At 37.6% G+C, this 20,286-nt stretch overlaps 1 protein-coding gene across 5 annotated transcripts in view; it reads right to left on the bottom strand.

Annotated features, from left to right (window-relative positions):
* Positions 1-416: 416 nt before the first annotated feature.
* The window catches only part of LOC139952743 (dystrobrevin beta-like), a 92,204-nt gene continuing 72,334 nt past the window's right edge, over positions 417-20,286 (bottom strand). For all 5 annotated transcript variants that reach the window (XM_071951965.1, XM_071951966.1, XM_071951963.1 and 2 more), the window contains 6 exons: positions 19,615-19,816; positions 17,982-18,204; positions 17,425-17,523; positions 17,119-17,269; positions 14,719-14,863; positions 417-11,581 (listed from right to left, as the gene is read on the bottom strand). In XM_071951965.1, coding sequence (XP_071808066.1) covers positions 11,444-11,581; positions 14,719-14,863; positions 17,119-17,269; positions 17,425-17,523; positions 17,982-18,204; positions 19,615-19,816 — 958 coding nt within the window. In that variant the 3' untranslated portion in view covers positions 417-11,443. The remainder of the gene's footprint in view (positions 11,582-14,718; positions 14,864-17,118; positions 17,270-17,424; positions 17,524-17,981; positions 18,205-19,614; positions 19,817-20,286) is intronic.

Below are 20,286 nucleotides of genomic sequence, written 5' to 3'. Positions count from 1 at the left end.
AGCATGACATTTCTGCCTCGATAAAAAACAGGATTACCAGCCAAATTTCCACATGATTTTCAGGATGAGCAACCAACAGCTGAATGCAAGTTAGCAAGCAACATTCAACAAATGGAAATTTGTTTGGTAATCCTGTTTTTGTCAAGGAAGAAATTTCATGCTAAGCAATTTTGTGTGTGCTTAGCAGCACTATAAAATTACTAATAGTGTGCAGTGTCTTTTAATTATACAAACAAAACGGGGTTATCATTATACTTCAATAAACGAATTCAATGAACACAAAATTAGCTTCGTAATCGATATCGACTTTTAATTGTTACGTTTAGCAGCGTAACATGTGTGTGTTTTCATGTAACGACAATCCACACACTAGTTTTTGTTTTCATCATACATAAACATGCACATTTTACATGAAGTTATTTTTTTTAAACGATCACCAAAGGGTTATAATAATCATGCAGTGAATAATTTAACAAAAATGTTTTAAATAGTTTTCAAATGTTGGTATAATGGTATGGGTAATATTAACAAAATATAAAATACATTAAGGTTTACGTTTACAATTATGTATTTACATTAATAACTGGAGTCTTGCAGTATCCAAGACTTGCTTTCTTATTTTAACAGCGGCTTTCTAGAACAGTGAAGTACACTTAAATGCAGTGGACACTTTTGGTAATTACTCAAAATAAGTATTAGCATCAAACCTTACTTAGTAACGAGTAATGGGGAGAGGTTGGTAGTATAAAACATTGTGAGAAACGGCTCCCTCTGAAGTATTGTAGTTTTCGAGAAAGAAGTAATTTTCCACGAATTTGATTTCGAGACCTCGGATTTAGAATTTGAGGTGCCGAAATCAAGCATCTGAAAGCACACAACTTCGTGTGACAAGGGTGTTTTCTTCCCATTGTTATCTCGCAACTTCGACGACCAATCGAGCTCAAATTTTCACAGGTTTGTTATTTTACGCATATGTTGAGATACACCAAGATAGAAGACTGGTCTTTGACAATTACCAATAGTGTCCAGTGTCTTTAAAAGCGGCTTTTTGAAACAACAGTGTAATACAACATATAAAAAAACCCAAAACAAAACCCCAAAAACCTTAATGTTGAGCGAAAGTAGATTACAATTTCTGCCAACTTCAAACTGTATCAGTGTCTTCTAACAACGAGGGGTGAACTTTTCGGCTTGCATAATTTTTATCTTTTATATCTGGCTTATACAATTTATAGGGAAAATCGGCACCCTGCATGACAATAAAACTAAAACCACTAAGCTTAAAAGTGGTACTTTTTGTCCACAGATTTACATTAAAAAACTTACACAGTTTGTAGCTAATGATAGTAGGTTTCCCTTAAAAAAATTACTTGCTGAGGTGATGTAGTTTTTGAGAAATTAGAAAAACAACGTCACGAAAATACGCGTTGTTGCTTAAATAACTTTCGTCTCACTAAGATGAAAACTATTTTCGTGACTTGTTTAACACATTTCTCAAAAACAGCAGCACCTTAGTAAGTGATATTTCAAACCGTGTAAGTTTAATATAAATATGTTGACATTGTGTTTTGTGTCCTACATAAAGTTCACAGACCCTTTAAACAAATGCTATCTAACAATAGCTATAGCAAAAGCAGAAACGGAGTCCTGACCAAAACATGAAACATCAATAACCTGTTATGAAAGTCAGTGAATTACAGAGAATGTAGCTAAGCAACCAAAAATAGACAATCATCACTAAGTTAAAGCTATTAACTAAAGAGTATTTTGATTTTACAAGGGGGGGTACAGTTTTTAGCGACCAAGACTTCACAGAGCGACAAAACAAAACGTTTGTGCGTTATTTGTCAGTGATGCAGTGATAAACCAAAGTCAAATTCAACCCGAAACAATTATTGGTTGACAACCGCCAAAAACACAGCCCTACTGTCTGCAGAACAACAGTTGAATGCATTTGAAGTTATCGGTTGATAATTAGAGCTTAATTAAAAAACAAAACAAAAAAAACTTAAGATTATGTTAAAATTGTGTGTATTGAATTCCTGGCAAGATAGTTTTACAATCACGGTGGGGTTAACTATTAATTTGCAATCTTGGTGCATTTGTTTTTTTAGCACAGTGGAAGTATTTCCACCGACAATAAGTGTTTACTATCGTTATCGTTGGGGATTCAATGAAACATAGACCTTTTTAACCCATTGCGCAAGCTGTTGAATGAGGTGCATGCTGGTCTAGCTAGCGATCAGACTTGATCGCTTGCTAGACCAGCATGCCCCCCCCCCACCCCACCAACGCCCAAACCGCGCTTACCGAGTATTTGTGATAAGGTCCATTGCCTCGTTTAACTTCGGTTAAGAATGTTTTCCTTCGTAATAGGGAATGTCGTTACCAAAATGTAATTGGGAAAACCATTTTTTTATAATCAGACAGACTCCGCTTTGCTGTACAAATGTTTCAATTTTGTGAACTTCCAGCAAAAAAGTTGGATGTATGTATGTATATATAATTTTTCTTTTTAAAATACCTTCACCAGGTTCGGCGCCATTGGATGGTGTCAAATAAACAGTTCAAAGTGCAACAAGATAATTGTAAGACGCTCGACTCATTTCGCATTCTTCAAAAATATTTTTTCCCTTTTCTCCTCCTTCAAAAAATCATTACACCATTGAAAGTTTGGTTTACTGACGCTTAAATCCAGAGATTTCTGACTTTTTAGTCTAAAAACGTGTTCAAACAATTCGAATTCTGCCTCTAGCAACCGGGCAATCTCGGTGGTTTAGTTGGTTGGATACTTCTCTAGCATTGCAAAGGTCGTGGGCTCGAAACCAACCCGAGTAATTATGACTGTCATTTTGTGTAGGGCACACAGAGCTCGGGGAACACCTAGCCCTATATAGGACTCTTTCTCTGTACACAGGAACAGTCACTGTAGTACAAAACGAAAGTGTAAGGCCGCCAGGGCTAGGGGAACACCGAGTATTATACACATATTGACTGGCAATGAGGTAAATAGTGTACGTCTATTCCCCCGAGGGACTTTGAGTGATCAGAAGAGGGGCCTATTTCCCGAGGCAGAAGGCCGTGGGAAATAGGCCCTCATCTGGTCACTCACAGGCCCGATGGGGAATAGACGTACATTAGTTACCGACTTAGGCCAGTCAATATGTGTTTTATAACACAGCTCGGTATTAAATGTGAAAGTAAGAACAGAAGTCTGGAAAAGAAAGAAAGTTTTGTAGTTGCTGTTCATGGTTCAAGTCAAGAAAGGGCGCTGGAAACCGGGCACTATTTTCAAAGACTAGCGCCCGCTCGGGAACTAGTTCCCGCAAACACGCGCGCGCGATCACTAGACTATATTAGTTCATCCCACGTGACCGTGTTTCAGCCAACCAGAATACAGAACAAGCAAGAGGTGTGTTTATAAACAGTAATAACACACATCGGTTTGTATAATTTGTTGTGGGCTTAAATTGGGAAATATAATCCCAAGTTTTGTTTTCTAAATGTTTTTTTCTTCATTTTGCTGCTAAGCGCTTTGAGGAATGTTTTATTCATATTTGCGCTATATAAATACTATTTTATTATTATTATTCTAATTATTCCTATTATTGTATGGGTAAAACACACATTATTAATGCTTGTATTGTTTAGTGAGCTACCCTAAACAAGACTATTGTCATTTGACCTTCGATTGTCAGGCGTTCAACGAAGTATAAAAGGAATGTCGTAAACTTAAAGGAACACGTTGCCTTGGAGCGGACGAGTTGGTCAAAACAAAAGCGTTTGTAACCGTTTTTTATATAATGCATATGGTTGGAAAGATGTTTTAAAAGTAGAATACAATGATCCACACAAGTTTGCCTCGAAATTGCGTGGTTTTTCTTCTACTGTGCGAACTAACACGGTCAGCCATTTATGGGAGTCAAAATTTTGACCCCCATAAATGGCCGACGTGTTAGTCGTCGAGGTAAAAGGAAAACCACGCACTTTCGAGGCATGTTTGTGTGGATCATTGTATTCTACTTTTACAACATCTTTCTACCCATATGCATTTTATAAAAAACGGTTACAAACGCTTTTCAAAGACCAACTCGACCGATCCAAGGCAATGTGTCCCTTTCAATTAAATTTGGGAAAACCGGCGGGGAAAACCCGTTTCCATTCATTCGCGTTTCTTTTTGTGTAAGAAGGCCTACATGTAAATGTATTAACCCGTTTCCATTCATTCGCGTTTCTTTTTGTGTAAGAAGGCCTACATGTAAATGTATTAATGCTTGTATTGTTTAGTGAGCTACCCTAAACAAGACTATTGTCATTTGACCTTCGATTGTCAGGCGTTCAACGAAGTATAAAAGGAATGTCGTAAACTTAAAGGAACACGTTGCCTTGGAGCGGACGAGTTGGTCAAAACAAAAGCGTTTGTAACCGTTTTTTATATAATGCATATGGTTGGAAAGATGTTTTAAAAGTAGAATACAATGATCCACACAAGTTTGCCTCGAAATTGCGTGGTTTTTCTTCTACTGTGCGAACTAACACGGTCAGCCATTTATGGGAGTCAAAATTTTGACCCCCATAAATGGCCGACGTGTTAGTCGTCGAGGTAAAAGGAAAACCACGCACTTTCGAGGCATGTTTGTGTGGATCATTGTATTCTACTTTTACAACATCTTTCTACCCATATGCATTTTATTAAATTTGGGAAAACCGGCGGGGAAAACCCGTTTCCATTCATTCGCGTTTCTTTTTGTGTAAGAAGGCCTACATGTAAATGTATTAACCCGTTTCCATTCATTCGCGTTTCTTTTTGTGTAAGAAGGCCTACATGTAAATGTATTAATGCTTGTATTGTTTAGTGAGCTACCCTAAACAAGACTATTGTCATTTGACCTTCGATTGTCAGGCGTTCAACGAAGTATAAAAGGAATGTCGTAAACTTAAAGGAACACGTTGCCTTGGAGCGGACGAGTTGGTCAAAACAAAAGCGTTTGTAACCGTTTTTTATATAATGCATATGGTTGGAAAGATGTTTTAAAAGTAGAATACAATGATCCACACAAGTTTGCCTCGAAATTGCGTGGTTTTTCTTCTACTGTGCGAACTAACACGGTCAGCCATTTATGGGAGTCAAAATTTTGACCCCCATAAATGGCCGACGTGTTAGTCGTCGAGGTAAAAGGAAAACCACGCACTTTCGAGGCATGTTTGTGTGGATCATTGTATTCTACTTTTACAACATCTTTCTACCCATATGCATTTTATAAAAAACGGTTACAAACGCTTTTCAAAGACCAACTCGACCGATCCAAGGCAATGTGTCCCTTTCAATTAAATTTGGGAAAACCGGCGGGGAAAACCCGTTTCCATTCATTCGCGTTTCTTTTTGTGTAAGAAGGCCTACATGTAAATGTATTAATGCTTGTATTGTTTAGTGAGCTACCCTAAACAAGACTATTGTCATTTGACCTTCGATTGTCAGGCGTTCAACGAAGTATAAAAGGAATGTCGTAAACTTAAAGGAACACGTTGCCTTGGAGCGGACGAGTTGGTCAAAACAAAAGCGTTTGTAACCGTTTTTTATATAATGCATATGGTTGGAAAGATGTTTTAAAAGTAGAATACAATGATCCACACAAGTTTGCCTCGAAATTGCGTGGTTTTTCTTCTACTGTGCGAACTAACACGGTCAGCCATTTATGGGAGTCAAAATTTTGACCCCCATAAATGGCCGACGTGTTAGTCGTCGAGGTAAAAGGAAAACCACGCACTTTCGAGGCATGTTTGTGTGGATCATTGTATTCTACTTTTACAACATCTTTCTACCCATATGCATTTTATAAAAAACGGTTACAAACGCTTTTCAAAGACCAACTCGACCGATCCAAGGCAATGTGTCCCTTTCAATTAAATTTGGGAAAACCGGCGGGGAAAACCCGTTTCCATTCATTCGCGTTTCTTTTTGTGTAAGAAGGCCTACATGTAAAATAGGAAACTCATCTAGTTTTAAAGCCATTGGACCCTTTCGGTAAACAGTATTTTCCAAAGGCCAACACTTCGTGTATCACAATTGAAACCCATACCTGTTTTCGCGCGTTTCGCCGTGTCATGACATGTGTTTACTATAAATCCGAGAATTGATATTTTTTTAATGTTTTCTCATAAAGTAAAGCATTTCATGGAATAATATTTCAAGAGAAATCTTTCACCATTACCTTCTGTAAGCCCTGAAAGTTATTTGTAAATCTGTGAACTTTTATTTTGTTTTCTGTTCCGAAAGTGAACCTGCTGCCTGTAATTTTTTATTTGTTTTTACTTTATGTAAATACTACAGTAACAACATTTCTGTACAGTAACAACTATTTGTTATTGTTTATAAATAAACTAAAGTTTGTGGCTGTATAATACTCAAGTCACCTGGTGGATTTGTTTAGTTTTATTGTTCAGTTTATGATTGAAAAACAAAGTGGTTATAGGGCAATTCTCATAATCACAACTTGGAGAACGTCGAATACAAGCCCTTTCAGACGACAGCAGTTTAGCAAAGGTCCCTTGTTTATTGTTAGCATGGTTGTGAAATTTTACACAATGCACCTCCTGTGAAAGAAAAAAAATGTTTCTACTGTCCATGAAGAAAAGCAAATTTTAGAGGAGTTCACTGGGGATCTTGGACAGTCCAGGGCCCAATTTCATAGAGCTGCTAAGCACCAAAATTTGCTAAGCATGAAATTTCTACCCAGATAAGAACAGGATTACCAGCCAAATTTCCATTTGTTGCTTAGTGCTTGTTACTGGTATTCAGCTTTGTTACTGGTATTCAGCTTTTGTTTGCTTATCCTGAAAATCACGTGGAAATTTGGTTGGTAAACTGGTTTTTATCAAGGAAGAAATTTCATGCTAAGCAAATTTTTGCGCTTAGCAGCTCTATGAAATTGGGCCCAAATCATTGTTGCCCTTTCACACGAAGTGCAATTTGTAAAAGTTCACAACCATGCTCAAATTGAGCAAGAGACCCCCTGCTAACGTCATTTGTGAGGGCTTAGGTGGAAAATAAGTTTTCCACCATGGACCAAACATTACTATCCTTTCAGTAGCACTGGTATGACGTCAGTGCCACTGCACTGTAAGGGAGGGGGGGGAGTCCAACCTAGGTTATCCTTATACACGAAGTGCAGCGTATGTTTACAACCATATTAAAATAAAGCAAAGACCCCTGACAATTTACTCTGAATAGGTGAATATGTGAACTGTGAATAGGTGATCGAATGAAGACCCTATGTATGGACATTAAAAAAAAGGGCCGGAAGAGACCTGGGAAGCCCCTCAAGCCAATTATTTCTAATAAGTTGGGCTTTATTTCCTTGTGATAAATTCCAGCGGAAATACAGAAACGAAAGTGGGTTCAACAGCAAAACGAAACCAAACCACATAATTCCAGTTAATTGAATCCAATAAACAAAGTCAATATTTGTTGGGTGAGAAGGAAACAAGAAACAGAAAGAAGAAAACAACAAACCGAAAGAAAAAGAAGATTTTTTTTTAAGGAGTTCTTCTCAGTCAAAAGATAAATAAACAAACACTGGAAAATAAACAGTTGAGTGGCTTGTCCAATGCACATCCACTAGCTGCGTTTTACGGTCACCATTCACCCAGGGGTCAATACCATAGCGCTGTTTGACGGTAAAATATTCATGCTAACTATAGCAAACAAAATGTGCTGTAGGAAAGGTATGTATTTTTCTGTTCTTTCATTACTCTCGTTCAACTTCGATGACCAATTGAGTCCAAATTTTCACAGGTTTGTTATTTTATGCGTATGTTGGGAGACACCAAGTGAGAATACTGGTCTTTGACAATATTACCAAAGGTGTCCAGGGGTGGATTTCACAAAGAGTTAGGACTAGTCCTAATGTAGGAGATATACAAATTGCATGGATAGTCCTAAGTTAGGACGAGTAACTGGTCCTAACTCTAGATAAGACTAGTCCTAACTCTTTGTGAAATCCACCCCAGTTCCTTTAAAGGAGAAAAAGAAGAAGAAGAAGAAGAAGAAGAAGAAGAAGAAGAAGAAAAGGAAAGGGAATCAGCTGATAAGCTGAAAATGCATGTCAGTCTACTGAATTTAATATCTTATACTGATTAAAGGCAGTGGACACTATTGGTAATTGTCAAAGACCAGTCTTCTCACTTGGTGTATCTTAACATTATTCATAAAATAACAAGCCTGTGAAAATTTTAGCTTAATCGGTCATCGAAGTTGCGAGAAAATGATGAAATAAAAAAACACCCTTGTTGGACGAATTTGTGTGCTTTCAGATAGGAATAAAAGACTTCTAGCTAGAAGTCTTTTATTATTTCAGTGCGAAAATACCTCTTTCTCAAAAAATACGTTACTTCAGAGGGAGTCGTTTCCCACAATGTTTTATACTATCAACAGCTCTCCAATGCTCATTACCAAGTCAGTCTTTCAGTTAATATTTGTTTTGAGTAATTACTAAACGCGTACCTTCCCTCTAACCCCTTCACGAGGAGGGAAAATATTGACAATCAATCTTCCCCTTTTCGACAAATCAGTACAATTAAATAATTTATAATGATGATGACTTTCACAGTCAGTTGTTCTGTACACATCCAACAACTCCTCTCAGATTCATTCACAAACACTTCACCGAAGTTGTTGACCTCCTGACACATTTCCAGTCGAGAAATGTGTCAACAAGTCAAGACACTGTCAACAAAACTAAGCCGCACTAAATAGCATTTCCACTGTGACTATACCACTCAGTGTCTAAACCAAGTTTCTAAACTTAGGCCGTATCCGAATTGTTGGCTTCAGCTACGGCTAGATCACCGCGCCATCATGCGTTGAAGTATAGGACGTCCTTAGCAACACCCTTGACAACAGCCGTAGCCGTAGCTGTAGCCGGCAATTCGGACGCGGCTTGGCTTGAGTCTGCAACAATGCGTTGTACTTCTCTTTGCAAGTTTCTGCATTTGTCTAGACAGCTGCAATTAGTTGACGCAAAGATAACCTTTATAACACAATTTCGTACCTAATCAACATATCTGGTAGACTTGATTTCAAGTCTGAGACTGCGGTTATTTCTCTGCATCTGCCTTGCAGAATTCCCCCTGCAGATTTGCTACCACACGCTTCAACTCGCACTGCTGATGACGGAGGTTTGTCCACAAGAGGGCGCTGTTTTAGCCAATAATGTATCGGCTATCAGGACGATTAAATCGCACGATCACAGACTTGGAACCAAGTCTACATATCTGCCCACATGGGAACCTTTAGAAATAGGAACACCAGTTTTACTAAAGCTTTCTAGGCAACATGTACACATGCAAATAAAGTATGTACATGTATGAAAAACAATTTAAAAACAAACCAATGTATCCAGTAAAACAAATCTCTACTCTCTCAAGCAAATGGCACCCTCTTTTATCAGAACTTTTTGATCTTTTTCATTGCTGTCATTGTCAAAAATAGAACTGTTCCGATTTTTTTAGGCCTGTAATTCCAACAATCTGAACAATTCCAAATTAAATCAGAAGAGTTGGCGGGTATAAATCAATACATTGATCATTGAGATTTGATCAATAACGATATCGGTAAGTAATCAACACAGGTATCTCCGCTCAATCATGTCAATACAGCTGCAAATGATAAACCAGTACAATTGATACTTGGAAGTCTACTGTTTGTGGAGACATTTGGCACAAATTAAAAGAGAAACTAAGGCAAACAAGTTCAAATGACCGTCATGCAATCAGGGTTAATGTTATGATCAACTGAAACCAGAGCATCCAGTAGCTTCTTCTGTTACACGAGACGGTAAACAGCTAAGTCATTGTCTGTTGTTCATGTAGGTCTTTGGTCTGTTAAACCTGCACCCATGGCCCAATTTCATAAAGCTATAGACGATGTGACCTATGTTTACATTCAAGCCGCCCTCTGTTGACAAAACACTATATACGTCATGTTTCGCCGGGCACTGAGTTGCGTAGTCATAGTAAGATTGCGTACACTTTCTAGCTGGCTGACAAAACACAAAGGTTTTGCCCGGCGGTATGCACGCGAATCATGTTATGGTTTTCGTGTGACGTCAGAGGTCACATCGTCTATAGTAAAGCAGAAAATACTGCACAGCAAATTTCTAAGCAAACAATGATTGGTAACCAGTTTTCTGAAAAATATATACTGGTGTTTTTTTTTTCAAAAAGGTTTACGGGGACGAAGAAGACATAGTCAAATGAACGTTTTTTTTCTTCAGACGCGATGTAATATATGTTATTTATGCATCAGAATTAAAGAATATAGGTTGTGTTTACCCTAACACCGATGTGTAATAAAGGGAAGGTACACTATTGGTAATTGTCAAAGACCAGTATTTTCACTTGGTTTATCTCAACATATGCATAAAATAACAAACCTGTGAAAATTTGAGCTCGATTGGTCATCTGAGTTGGGAGAAAATGAAGAAAGAAAAAAACACCCTTGTTGAACGCATTTATGTGCTTTCAGATAGGAATGAAAGACTTCTAGCTAGAAGTCTTTTATTATTTTAGTGAGAAATTACCTCTATTTCAAAATCTATGCTACTTCAGAGGGAGCCGTTTCTCACAATGTTTTATACCATCAACAGCTCTCAAATGCTCGTTGCCAAGTCAGTTTTAAGTTAATATTTGTGTTGAGTAATTACCAAACGTGTACCCTCCCTTCAAGCATTGTGTATTCGGTACTCTCCCATGTTCTGTGAACAAAATCAACAGGCAAATCACTCAGTGGGATTCGAACCCACAACCTTAGCATTGCTAAGATGTAATGTACTTGCTCGCGGTTAATATTCGGGTAAATCAACAGATTAATTGGTAATTTTCAAGGACTCCAATCTTTCATTTCTGGGCCTGGGGGGGAAAAACCCAAAACAAGCTGTTTTAACTGTTGAACAACAATGTTTTCATGTGAATAGTATAACCAAGAAATCTGCAAAGACCAATAATTGTGGCGATGATTATGCAAAAAAGAACTTTTTTTTTTACTGAAAAGGAAGAAAAGCTCACTGACGACCCAAGTGGAAAGCAAGTAACCCTCAATTGAAATCAAGGCAGCCGGTTTTTTTCGAGAAGTCAAAGACTTTTTTTCAAGTTTGAAAAAAAAAAGAATCACTACTGGAAATTTATGACGTCAATTACTTTTTCATTACATGTCGACTTAAAATAGGGATCAGGTTTAAGCGAGTAAAAATTGCATTTACTGCTTTTTGCGGTTAATTGTTTTGTGCCAGTTGTTAGTCAAATCTACCTACATGTAACATTCATCACTAGATTTCTACAAGATCCCCCCTCCCCTCCCCTCGCCGCCATTTCCCAAAGGCGGAACTACTGCATAATAAAAAGATCTCTATTTAATCAATACATTGGCTAGTGGTTGGGTTATCGATCACCGATTGATCCAGCGACGGGTGTTGTCTTCCCAGAGGGGGTTCCTGGGTTCGTCCTCGTCAGTGCGGATGTAACTCTCGTCGTCTGTTGTTGTCCGATTGAAACTTTCATCGTCAGTGTGTCGACGGTACAACTCCTGAGAAAGTCAAAAATGAAACGTAACATGATATAGCGATGTAGATAAAATCCAGGTTCGCCTTCAGATACTTTTACTTTCACAAAGTCAGTACGTGCTTGAGATCTTTAAAGGGTCGATATACGTTTGGAATGACTCTTAAAATGATTGCCAACAACACTTCCTTGGGCCCAATTACATGAAGCCTGTTAGCACAAGCACAAAATGGTATTGCTTAGCAGAAACTGGTTACTAGCCAACATTATACAAAATTTGCATTGATGTGGCTGGTGCCCCACTCACTTTTTGCTAAGAAAAGAAATTTGTCAAGCAGTGTTTTCTGCTTAGGCACTTTATCAAAACTTTTCCCGCATAACTTGCGGACAAGTTTTCCCGAAGCTAATTTGTTATCCCTCAACAAAATATTGTGCATTCTGTATAAACTCCAGGAACAGTTTTCAGGAAAGTTCTATGGATCATTTGTTTAATGTTGGTAAAACCGCACACACTTAGGGTTTGCTATCTACTGGGAGCCAGCAAAATGTTCCCAAATGGTTTCGGGAAAACCCTTCCACAAGTTGTCCGGGGAAAGTTTTGATAAGGTGTCTTAACATCTTTACAAAATTGGGCCTTAGTGAGAAATACAGCAGCTTTGGATAGTATAATGCATTATTGAGGAACTTTTCACTTCAAAGTACTGCGATTATGGAAAAGGATTTTAAAGCCATTATACACTATCGGAACAGGAAAAAAAAAAAAAAAAAAATTCACAGATTTACAAATAACTTACAGGGTTTACAGAAGGTAATGGTGAAAGACTTCTCTTGATATATTATTCCATGAAATGCTTTACTTTTTGAGAAAACATTAAAACAATTATCAATTCTCGATAGCGAGAATAACGGATTTATTTAAAACACATGTCATGACACGGTGAAGCGTGCGGAAACAAGGGTGGCTTTTCCCGTTATTTTCTCCCGACTCTGATGACCGATTGAGCCTAAATTTTCACAGGTTTGTTATTTTATATATAAGTTGTGATACACGAAGTTTGGGCCTTGGACGATACTGTTTACCGAAAGTGTCCAATGGCTTTAGTTTATATCGCCCCCCAAGTTTGAATCTGAGCGTTACTGACAGTAACGTTTCTCAGATCAGTAGCGTTTCTCAGATTGTGTGTTCCAATTGGAGATGATTCTTCCTGCCTGGACATTCAACAACCATAGATATAGAATATAATACCTAGATCGGCCGTGCGTACATACGCGCCATAAACCGTACACAAACATTTCTATTTTTTTCCATGGACGCGCTATAAAGTCACGTGCTGGTGGCAACGCGCAGAACATGAACATGGGAGATAGGCCTTTAACCACAATATGGACGCGCTAAAAGTCACGTGCTGGTAGAAGATACACGTTGGAGATAGGCTAATGGCTGCCCCCATGCCAGAACCCGCGTATGTACGCGCGGCCGATCTAGTTATTTAATTCTATATCTATGACAACAACCACTCCAGATTTTCTGCAATATCTCAAAAACATTACCACCTTTTGAAATTAAATTTTCACAGGTTAGTTTTATGGTATTTATGTACAGCTATATAGGATTGAAACCAACATTAGGTTCCAATTACCAAACAGATACAATCCCTTTAAAGGCAAGAGTCAAAGTATCATTACTTGAAAGTGAACTTGATAGATAAGTGACATAATGAAAGTATATCATTTGATGTGTTTTAAAGGGACACACTGCCATCTGATGATTGGGTGTTTTGAGCTATAAAAGCATTTGTGAAATCAAAAATGGTTTGACACTGTGATTCTTTACAAGTAGAATATAATAGTACCTCAAAATTGTGCCGTTTTCCTTTTACAACTATCTAACTTGGTCAGTGGTCCACCACTTTGTAGAACCACCTTATTTTTACTCCACAAAGTGTTGAATCATGTTAGTTCACAAAGTCAAAGTAAAATCACAAATTTTATAGGAAATGTTTGTGTGAATTATTATATTCCGCTTTCAAAACATTTTCATTTTAAAACATATGCTTTTGAAATTCACCATAGAACCCAATCTGAAAGCAATGTGTCCCTTAAAGCCATTGGACCCTTTCGGTACAGAAAAAAAAAAAAAAAGGTTCACAGATTTACAAATAATTTACAGGGTTTACAGAAGGTAATGGTGAAAGACTTCTCTTGAAATATTAGTCCATGAAATGCTTTACTTTTTGAGAAAACAGTAAAACAATATAAATTCTCGTTAGCGAGAATTACGGATTTATCATAAACACATGTCATGACACGGCGAAACGCGCAAAAACAGGAGTGGGTTTTCCCGTTATTTTCTCCCGACTCCGATGACCGATTGAGCCTAAATTTTCACAGGTTTGTTATTTTATTTATAAGTTGTGATACACGAAGTGTGGGACTTGGACAATACTGTTTACCGAAAGTGTATAATGGCTTTAAAGGATTTGGGTACTTTTTCAAAATGTCCACAGATTTACATTAAACTTACAGGGTTTAAAGATAATGATAGTGGAAAGCTTCCCTTCAAATCTTACTTACTGAGGTGCTGTAGTTTTTGAGAAATGAGTAAAACAATGTCATGAAAATACGCTTGTAAATGATTAAAATAATTTTCATGGTATTGTTTTACTCATTTCCCAAAAACTACAGCACTTCAGCACGTAGTATTTTCAGGGAAGCATTCTACTATCGTTATCTTCAAACTGTGTAAGTTTAGTGTAAATCTGTGGACATTGTGTTTTTTGTCCTACAAAAGTTACATAGACCCTTTAAAGCAGTTTATTCAGTCCTCTTTGGAAGTCGATGTCATGCAAAATGTGTAAAAAAAATTTATCACTATTTTCTCGTGATCCAGACGGTCGATCGATCTCAAACTTCCACCAACCAATAGGAAACTTTTGAGACACTGGGGGCAGCAGACATATCACCTCTTTTTTGCGGCTCTGAGCGTGCGGGCGCATGCTCAGTATTGCGCGCGTAAGTCTAAGCACGCGCACTACTGTAAAAAAGGACCGTCTAAAAGTCTCCCATTCTGTAATAATTCCTTTAAGCAGCTCTATGAAATTGGAGCCCATTTGAAGCTCTGGACCATTCGGCCACAACGAGCGACTAAAGACTACTCCTTACCTTGGCTTCTTTGAGTTCATCATCTGTGACTCGGCCTTGTAACTCATCATCCGTTCTCATGTAGCTCTCATCATCAGTGCGGACGTACGACTCGGCATCGTCTGTTGCTATGTAACTATCATCATCAGTTTGACTCTGCCCAGAGCTAGAAATAAACATACAAAGACACAAAGTTGTAATGCGAAGGAAAAACAATCAGAAAAAAAAAAAAATCTTTTGATTTTTAGTTTTACAGAATTAAAATTATCTAATCATCTTTTGAAGAGGTAAACACTCAACTTTAGTAAAATATATATGGTAATAAAAAATAATGTATGTATAGGCCTACATTTAATAGCTGAAATTCATACAATACTTCTTCTACAACCCTATCTAAACTAAACATTTATAACAGTATAGTGAATAGACTTGACCAGGCTTAATACAACAAAATGGACAAATATCTTAAGAAGAGATTTAACAAGCAAGTAAATACACTGAAATTTTTTTATGGAAAGATTTTGCAAGGGTCAATTGCCTCTGTGAAGTGTCAGACCTGTCAACACAAACAAAATATCAAAGGCAACAAAAATGAAAAGGTACAGTAAATTCTTGAAGGTCAATTAAATTTCATGAGTAACAAGGAAGTAGCATTTCAATTCATGTGTTCATCACACTTCAATCAATCAAATCAATTCAAATCATATTGAATCAGTACATTTATCAATAGATACATTTTGGGGCAAACGATCCCACAAAATAACAACAAATCAAATGAAATCAAATGAATTCATTCTGCACTTCAATCAATCAAATCAATTCAAATCATATTGAATCAGTACATTTATCAATAGATACATTTTGGGGCAAACGATCCCACAAAATAACAACAAATCAAATGAAATCAAATGAATTCATTCTGCACTTCAATCAATCAAATCAATTCAAATCATATTGAATCAGTACATTTATCAATAGATACATTTTGGGGCAAGTGAATGCCACAAAATAACAACAAATCAAATGAAATCAAATGAAATCAAAATCAAATCAATTCAAAACAAATCAAAACAAATTGAGTCAACACAATTGTCTTCATAACAAATATGCCGCAAATGAATGCCACAAAATAAGGCATAAAGAAATCAAATTGAATTAATAATATAAAATCAAATTAATGCCACAAAATAACACACAAGAAAGTCAAATCAAATCAAAAGGAATCAATCAATTTGCCTTACTCTCTAGAAACATTTTGGGGCAAATGAATGCCACAAAATAACACATCAGAAAATCAAATGAAATCAAATGAAATCAAATGAAATCATATCAGTTAAAAAAAAAATCAAACAAATTGTGTCAATACACTTAAAGTCTCAAAAAAAAATTGTGCGTCAAAACAATGACACGAAATAAGGCTTTAAAAATTGTATAAAATCAAATTGAATCTATGGCAAATGAATGTCACAAAATAACACATCAGGAGATCACAGCAAATCAATCTGAATTAATCAATTCGTCTCTAGATATATTTTGGGGCAAATGATGGCCACAAAATAACACATAAGGAAATCACATTCAAATCAAATAGAATCAATACTTTTATATCAAGATTCATTTTGGGGAAAATGAATGCCACAAAATAATCAAACAATACAAGGAAAATCAAATAAAAGAAAAGATATATGCAGAGAAAATTAACACATTAAAATATGTTTACAAACAAAAACAATAACATGTGGTGAGGAATTCTGATTAGAGTATGAGAGACATTCATGAACAGAAAGAAATGCACATTAGCATAAAAGCAATTCAAGATCAGAAATATGTTTCAAAATAGGAACATAGTAGTCAATATGTCTTTGTTCAACCCAAAATTGTGAATAATGGTTTCAGTTTCCCTTGTGGTATACTACTTGAAGTTTTAAACAAAAAAGTTGTATTTCCTTTAAAAGCCAATCTCTCTGCTGCCGTTTCCCAAGTTGTATCGTAAACGTGGTTATGATCCCTGGCTATATGGCAGTTGTGGGTTTGAAAGGCATTCTGACTGGCACCCCCAACCAAAAATATTGAAAAAAGGGAGACCACTAACAATCGGGCTGTAATCCCGGTCGAAATGCTGGGGCCACCCATTCCGAACATTACATAAAACCATTCCTTGTCCACTTCCCTCTTACAAGCAACATTCTCTCCCCCATCCCCCGCTCAATGTTGACTGGGACGCAGAAGACCGTGCAATCCATGCAATCAGAACCAACATTGACAGGGGGCAGGGGGGCCCCATGAGGTATGGCCGGGATTATAGATTAGCTCAGTTGGTAAAGGCAAACGACTGCTCCTACACCCGTGTCTGTTGTTGTGCATAACCGCTCAGCAGTTTAGCTTTTACCCCACTGAAAAAATACCCAAGTTCCTGCTTACATATCCAATCCCGACGGGGGGCGGGCGTGGTCTCTCGATCTGCCTTCTTTACGCGCCGTCAACTCAGCGATGAAGTCCTGCTCCGACATCTTGTTACTCTTCTCACCGGTGGAACCCAAGCGTTGGCCTACTCGCTGGCTAAATGTAACATCTGCCGAGAAAAACAAAGACAACATTTAAACTTTTTTTTTTTTTCACAGAGCTCGGGTAAGTACAGAGTATACAATGCTAATGCTAATAAACACACAATGATGTACATGGATAAAACCAAAGTAATTCTTTTTTACAAAGACTGTTCTAGCCTACCTCTACTGTTGGCGTTGTCTTTACTGGGAGTGTCTGGGCTTTTGACGGTTCCCTCTTCAGAGATGAAGTCATCGTCATCTTCATCATCGTCGTCAGCTTCTGTTTCCATGGAAACAATTACAATTATTAATGTAGGGAGACCAAGTGCGCCCTCAACGTTTCTCAAAACTTTTAATTAGCATATTTTACAATAAAAAAGTTAAGTTGTTGTCGACGACCATTGGACTCACTCTCTTTTCCCAATAGACCTTTCTCGTGGTTCATCCATCTTAATTTTTCCCAATTGATAACAATGTAACCAAAACGAGGCTGGAAGAACAAAATAGTCTGGTTCCTATTTGCATAATCATTATTAGCATTCATTATTGTTATTCGATACAAGGAACACGACCAAGATGGCTGCACCATGATAAATGTCTATAGTATACCTTCCCTTTAAGCAAATAAAAAGAAGACCAAGACCGAAACAAGGTGAAACAAAAATGTAATGGCTCACGTGCAATTTCTGAACTGTTTAGCATAAATTTGCATACTTGGTTATTATCTCATTTGCATACCTGAGTTTAATTCCCTGACTAACGATGACATGGCACTTGTCACAGAGTCGGCGGCTACCAAGAGATCGCTCCGAAGATTCCGCGATCCTTCGCTACTCGCTGGTTTGCCGTTCCGGGTGGAGCCAATATCGCCGGGCGTGTTGGCGGAATGCGTGGGCGTGGTCGTCGAGGCGTTGTTGTTTTTGGAGGTGTGGTTTGGGCTGGACCGTGGGGATCCGTGACTCTGTGTGGAGAAGAGTGAACATCATCATGTTTTCTCCTCTATTTAAGGAGATCTAGCGATTATAGGTTTTTACAGAAAAAGTAAATGCCTCAGAAAGCAATAATGCGACAATTTTAATATTGCACGAAGTAAATCTGAAACAAGTCTTGAGACAATTGGCGCTAAGAGAAAAAAAAGAACAATAATAATAATAATAATGCATTTATAATGCGCCATCTAGTTAGTGTACAAGACCCTATTCCGAGGCGCAGAACAAAAAACAATACATACACAACAAAAAGAAGATAAGGTGGCAGCGAATCCCGGTCATGACACTTGAGCAAGATGGTTTACTATAATTGCTTCTCTTTACCCAGGGTTACAATTGGGTACCTGCGAGGGTAGAGATTGATGTTGTGTATGAACAAGCAACAGGAGCGCCACGCCAGCTCAGGGCTGTATACTCCCCAGGGAGCTGAGAAAGATTAAGGGAATGTTATTGACCAGCCGTCGATTTCACAAAACTCTTCCTAACTTAGGATTAATCTTAGGACTTAGGACGAGTAAAGTTCCGTATCCAAATACGTAGGACGCATTGAACCCATCCTAAGTTCGGAGGGGTTACTCGTCCTAACTCGAGATAGGATTAATCCAAGCGTTTCGTGAAATCGGCTGCAGGGCACTTAAGTAAAACGCATTGAGACGATTATTGTAAAATGCGCCATATAAGATCAAACAGAGGTTTACAGTACATGTATCACCATGTGTAAGTTTCTTTTGAGTAGTGTTGGTTCTGAAAAGAAACGGCGGTAAACAACTCTAAACGTTTCGATCAGTATGCTCCGATTGTCTTCAGCAGAATGCTGGACTCTGTTGAGCAAATGATGCGTTGTTAACCAACAAAAGAGTTTAAAGGAACACGTTGCCTTGGACCGGTCGAGTTGGTCTTTGAAAAGCGTTTTCAACCATTATTTATAAAATGCATATGGGTAGAAAGATGTTGTAAAAGTAGAATACAATGATCCACACAAACATGTCTCGAAATTGCACGGTTTTACTTTTACCTCGTTGACTAACACGGTCGGCCATTTATGGTAGTCAAATTTTTTACTTCCATAAATGGCCGACCGTGTAAGTTCGCAAAGTAAAAGGAAAACCACGCAATTTCGAGGCAAATGTGTGTGGATCATTGTATTCTACTTTTAAAACATCTTTCCAACGATATGCATTTTTATAAAAAACGGTTTCAAACGCTTTTTATAGACCAACTCGTCCGATCCAAGGCAACGTGTTCCTTTAACATATGGTGTTACACCAAACCTCTCTTACAATTACTTCCAACATGCATAGTATCAAATCCGACTTATATACATGTAAGATCTACTTTATAATACTATTATTTTACTGTGGTTATTTTCAAAGACAAAATACCTTAAGAAGTTTCATCAGTCCTTCAAGCTGAACCATCAGCTCTCGTCTGCTCTCCTGCAACGCGGCCATCCTCAACTCCAGCTCGTCCTTACGTTGCCGTAGCAACCTGAGCTCGGCCAATAGTGTCGGGTTACGTTGCGGCTGCGATCGCACAGCCTCGTCGTGTTCCTGGCGTAGACGCTGGATTTCACGCATTATCTCTCTGGGTTAAACCAACAACATTCACACAAGTTATTAAAAAACAACAAGAGCTGCGTTTTGACTGTGAAAACCATCTTGTCATCAGGAATACTGGATTTTAGTTTCTTTGAGATTTGATAAATATTAACCCTCCTGAAAATGGCTTGCTGATAAATTGTAGTTTATGCGAAATAAGTAAAAAAAAAATTGCCACACTAGTTTTCGTCTCAGTTTCAGCATGTAAAACGATTTTGTAATTATGGTATAAATACCATAAGTGGTAAACATGTTTCACATGGTAAAACAATTTTCTTCTCAAGAGGTCACTTAGATTTTTGTGACTTGTAATATTTTAAGGGAAGCTTTCTACCATCATTATCTTCAAACTGTGTAAGTTTAACGTAAATCTGTAGACAATGCGCTTTGTGTCCTACAAAAAGTACCCAAATCCTTTAAAGCCATTAAACACTTTCCGAACAGAAAAAAAAAATA

Source organism: Asterias amurensis, chromosome 20, assembly GCF_032118995.1.
Source record: "Asterias amurensis chromosome 20, ASM3211899v1".
In the NCBI taxonomy this organism is placed as follows: domain Eukaryota; kingdom Metazoa; phylum Echinodermata; class Asteroidea; order Forcipulatida; family Asteriidae; genus Asterias; species Asterias amurensis.
The sequence above is the reverse complement of the archived record's forward strand: the minus strand, read 5'-3'. Positions and strand labels throughout refer to the sequence as shown.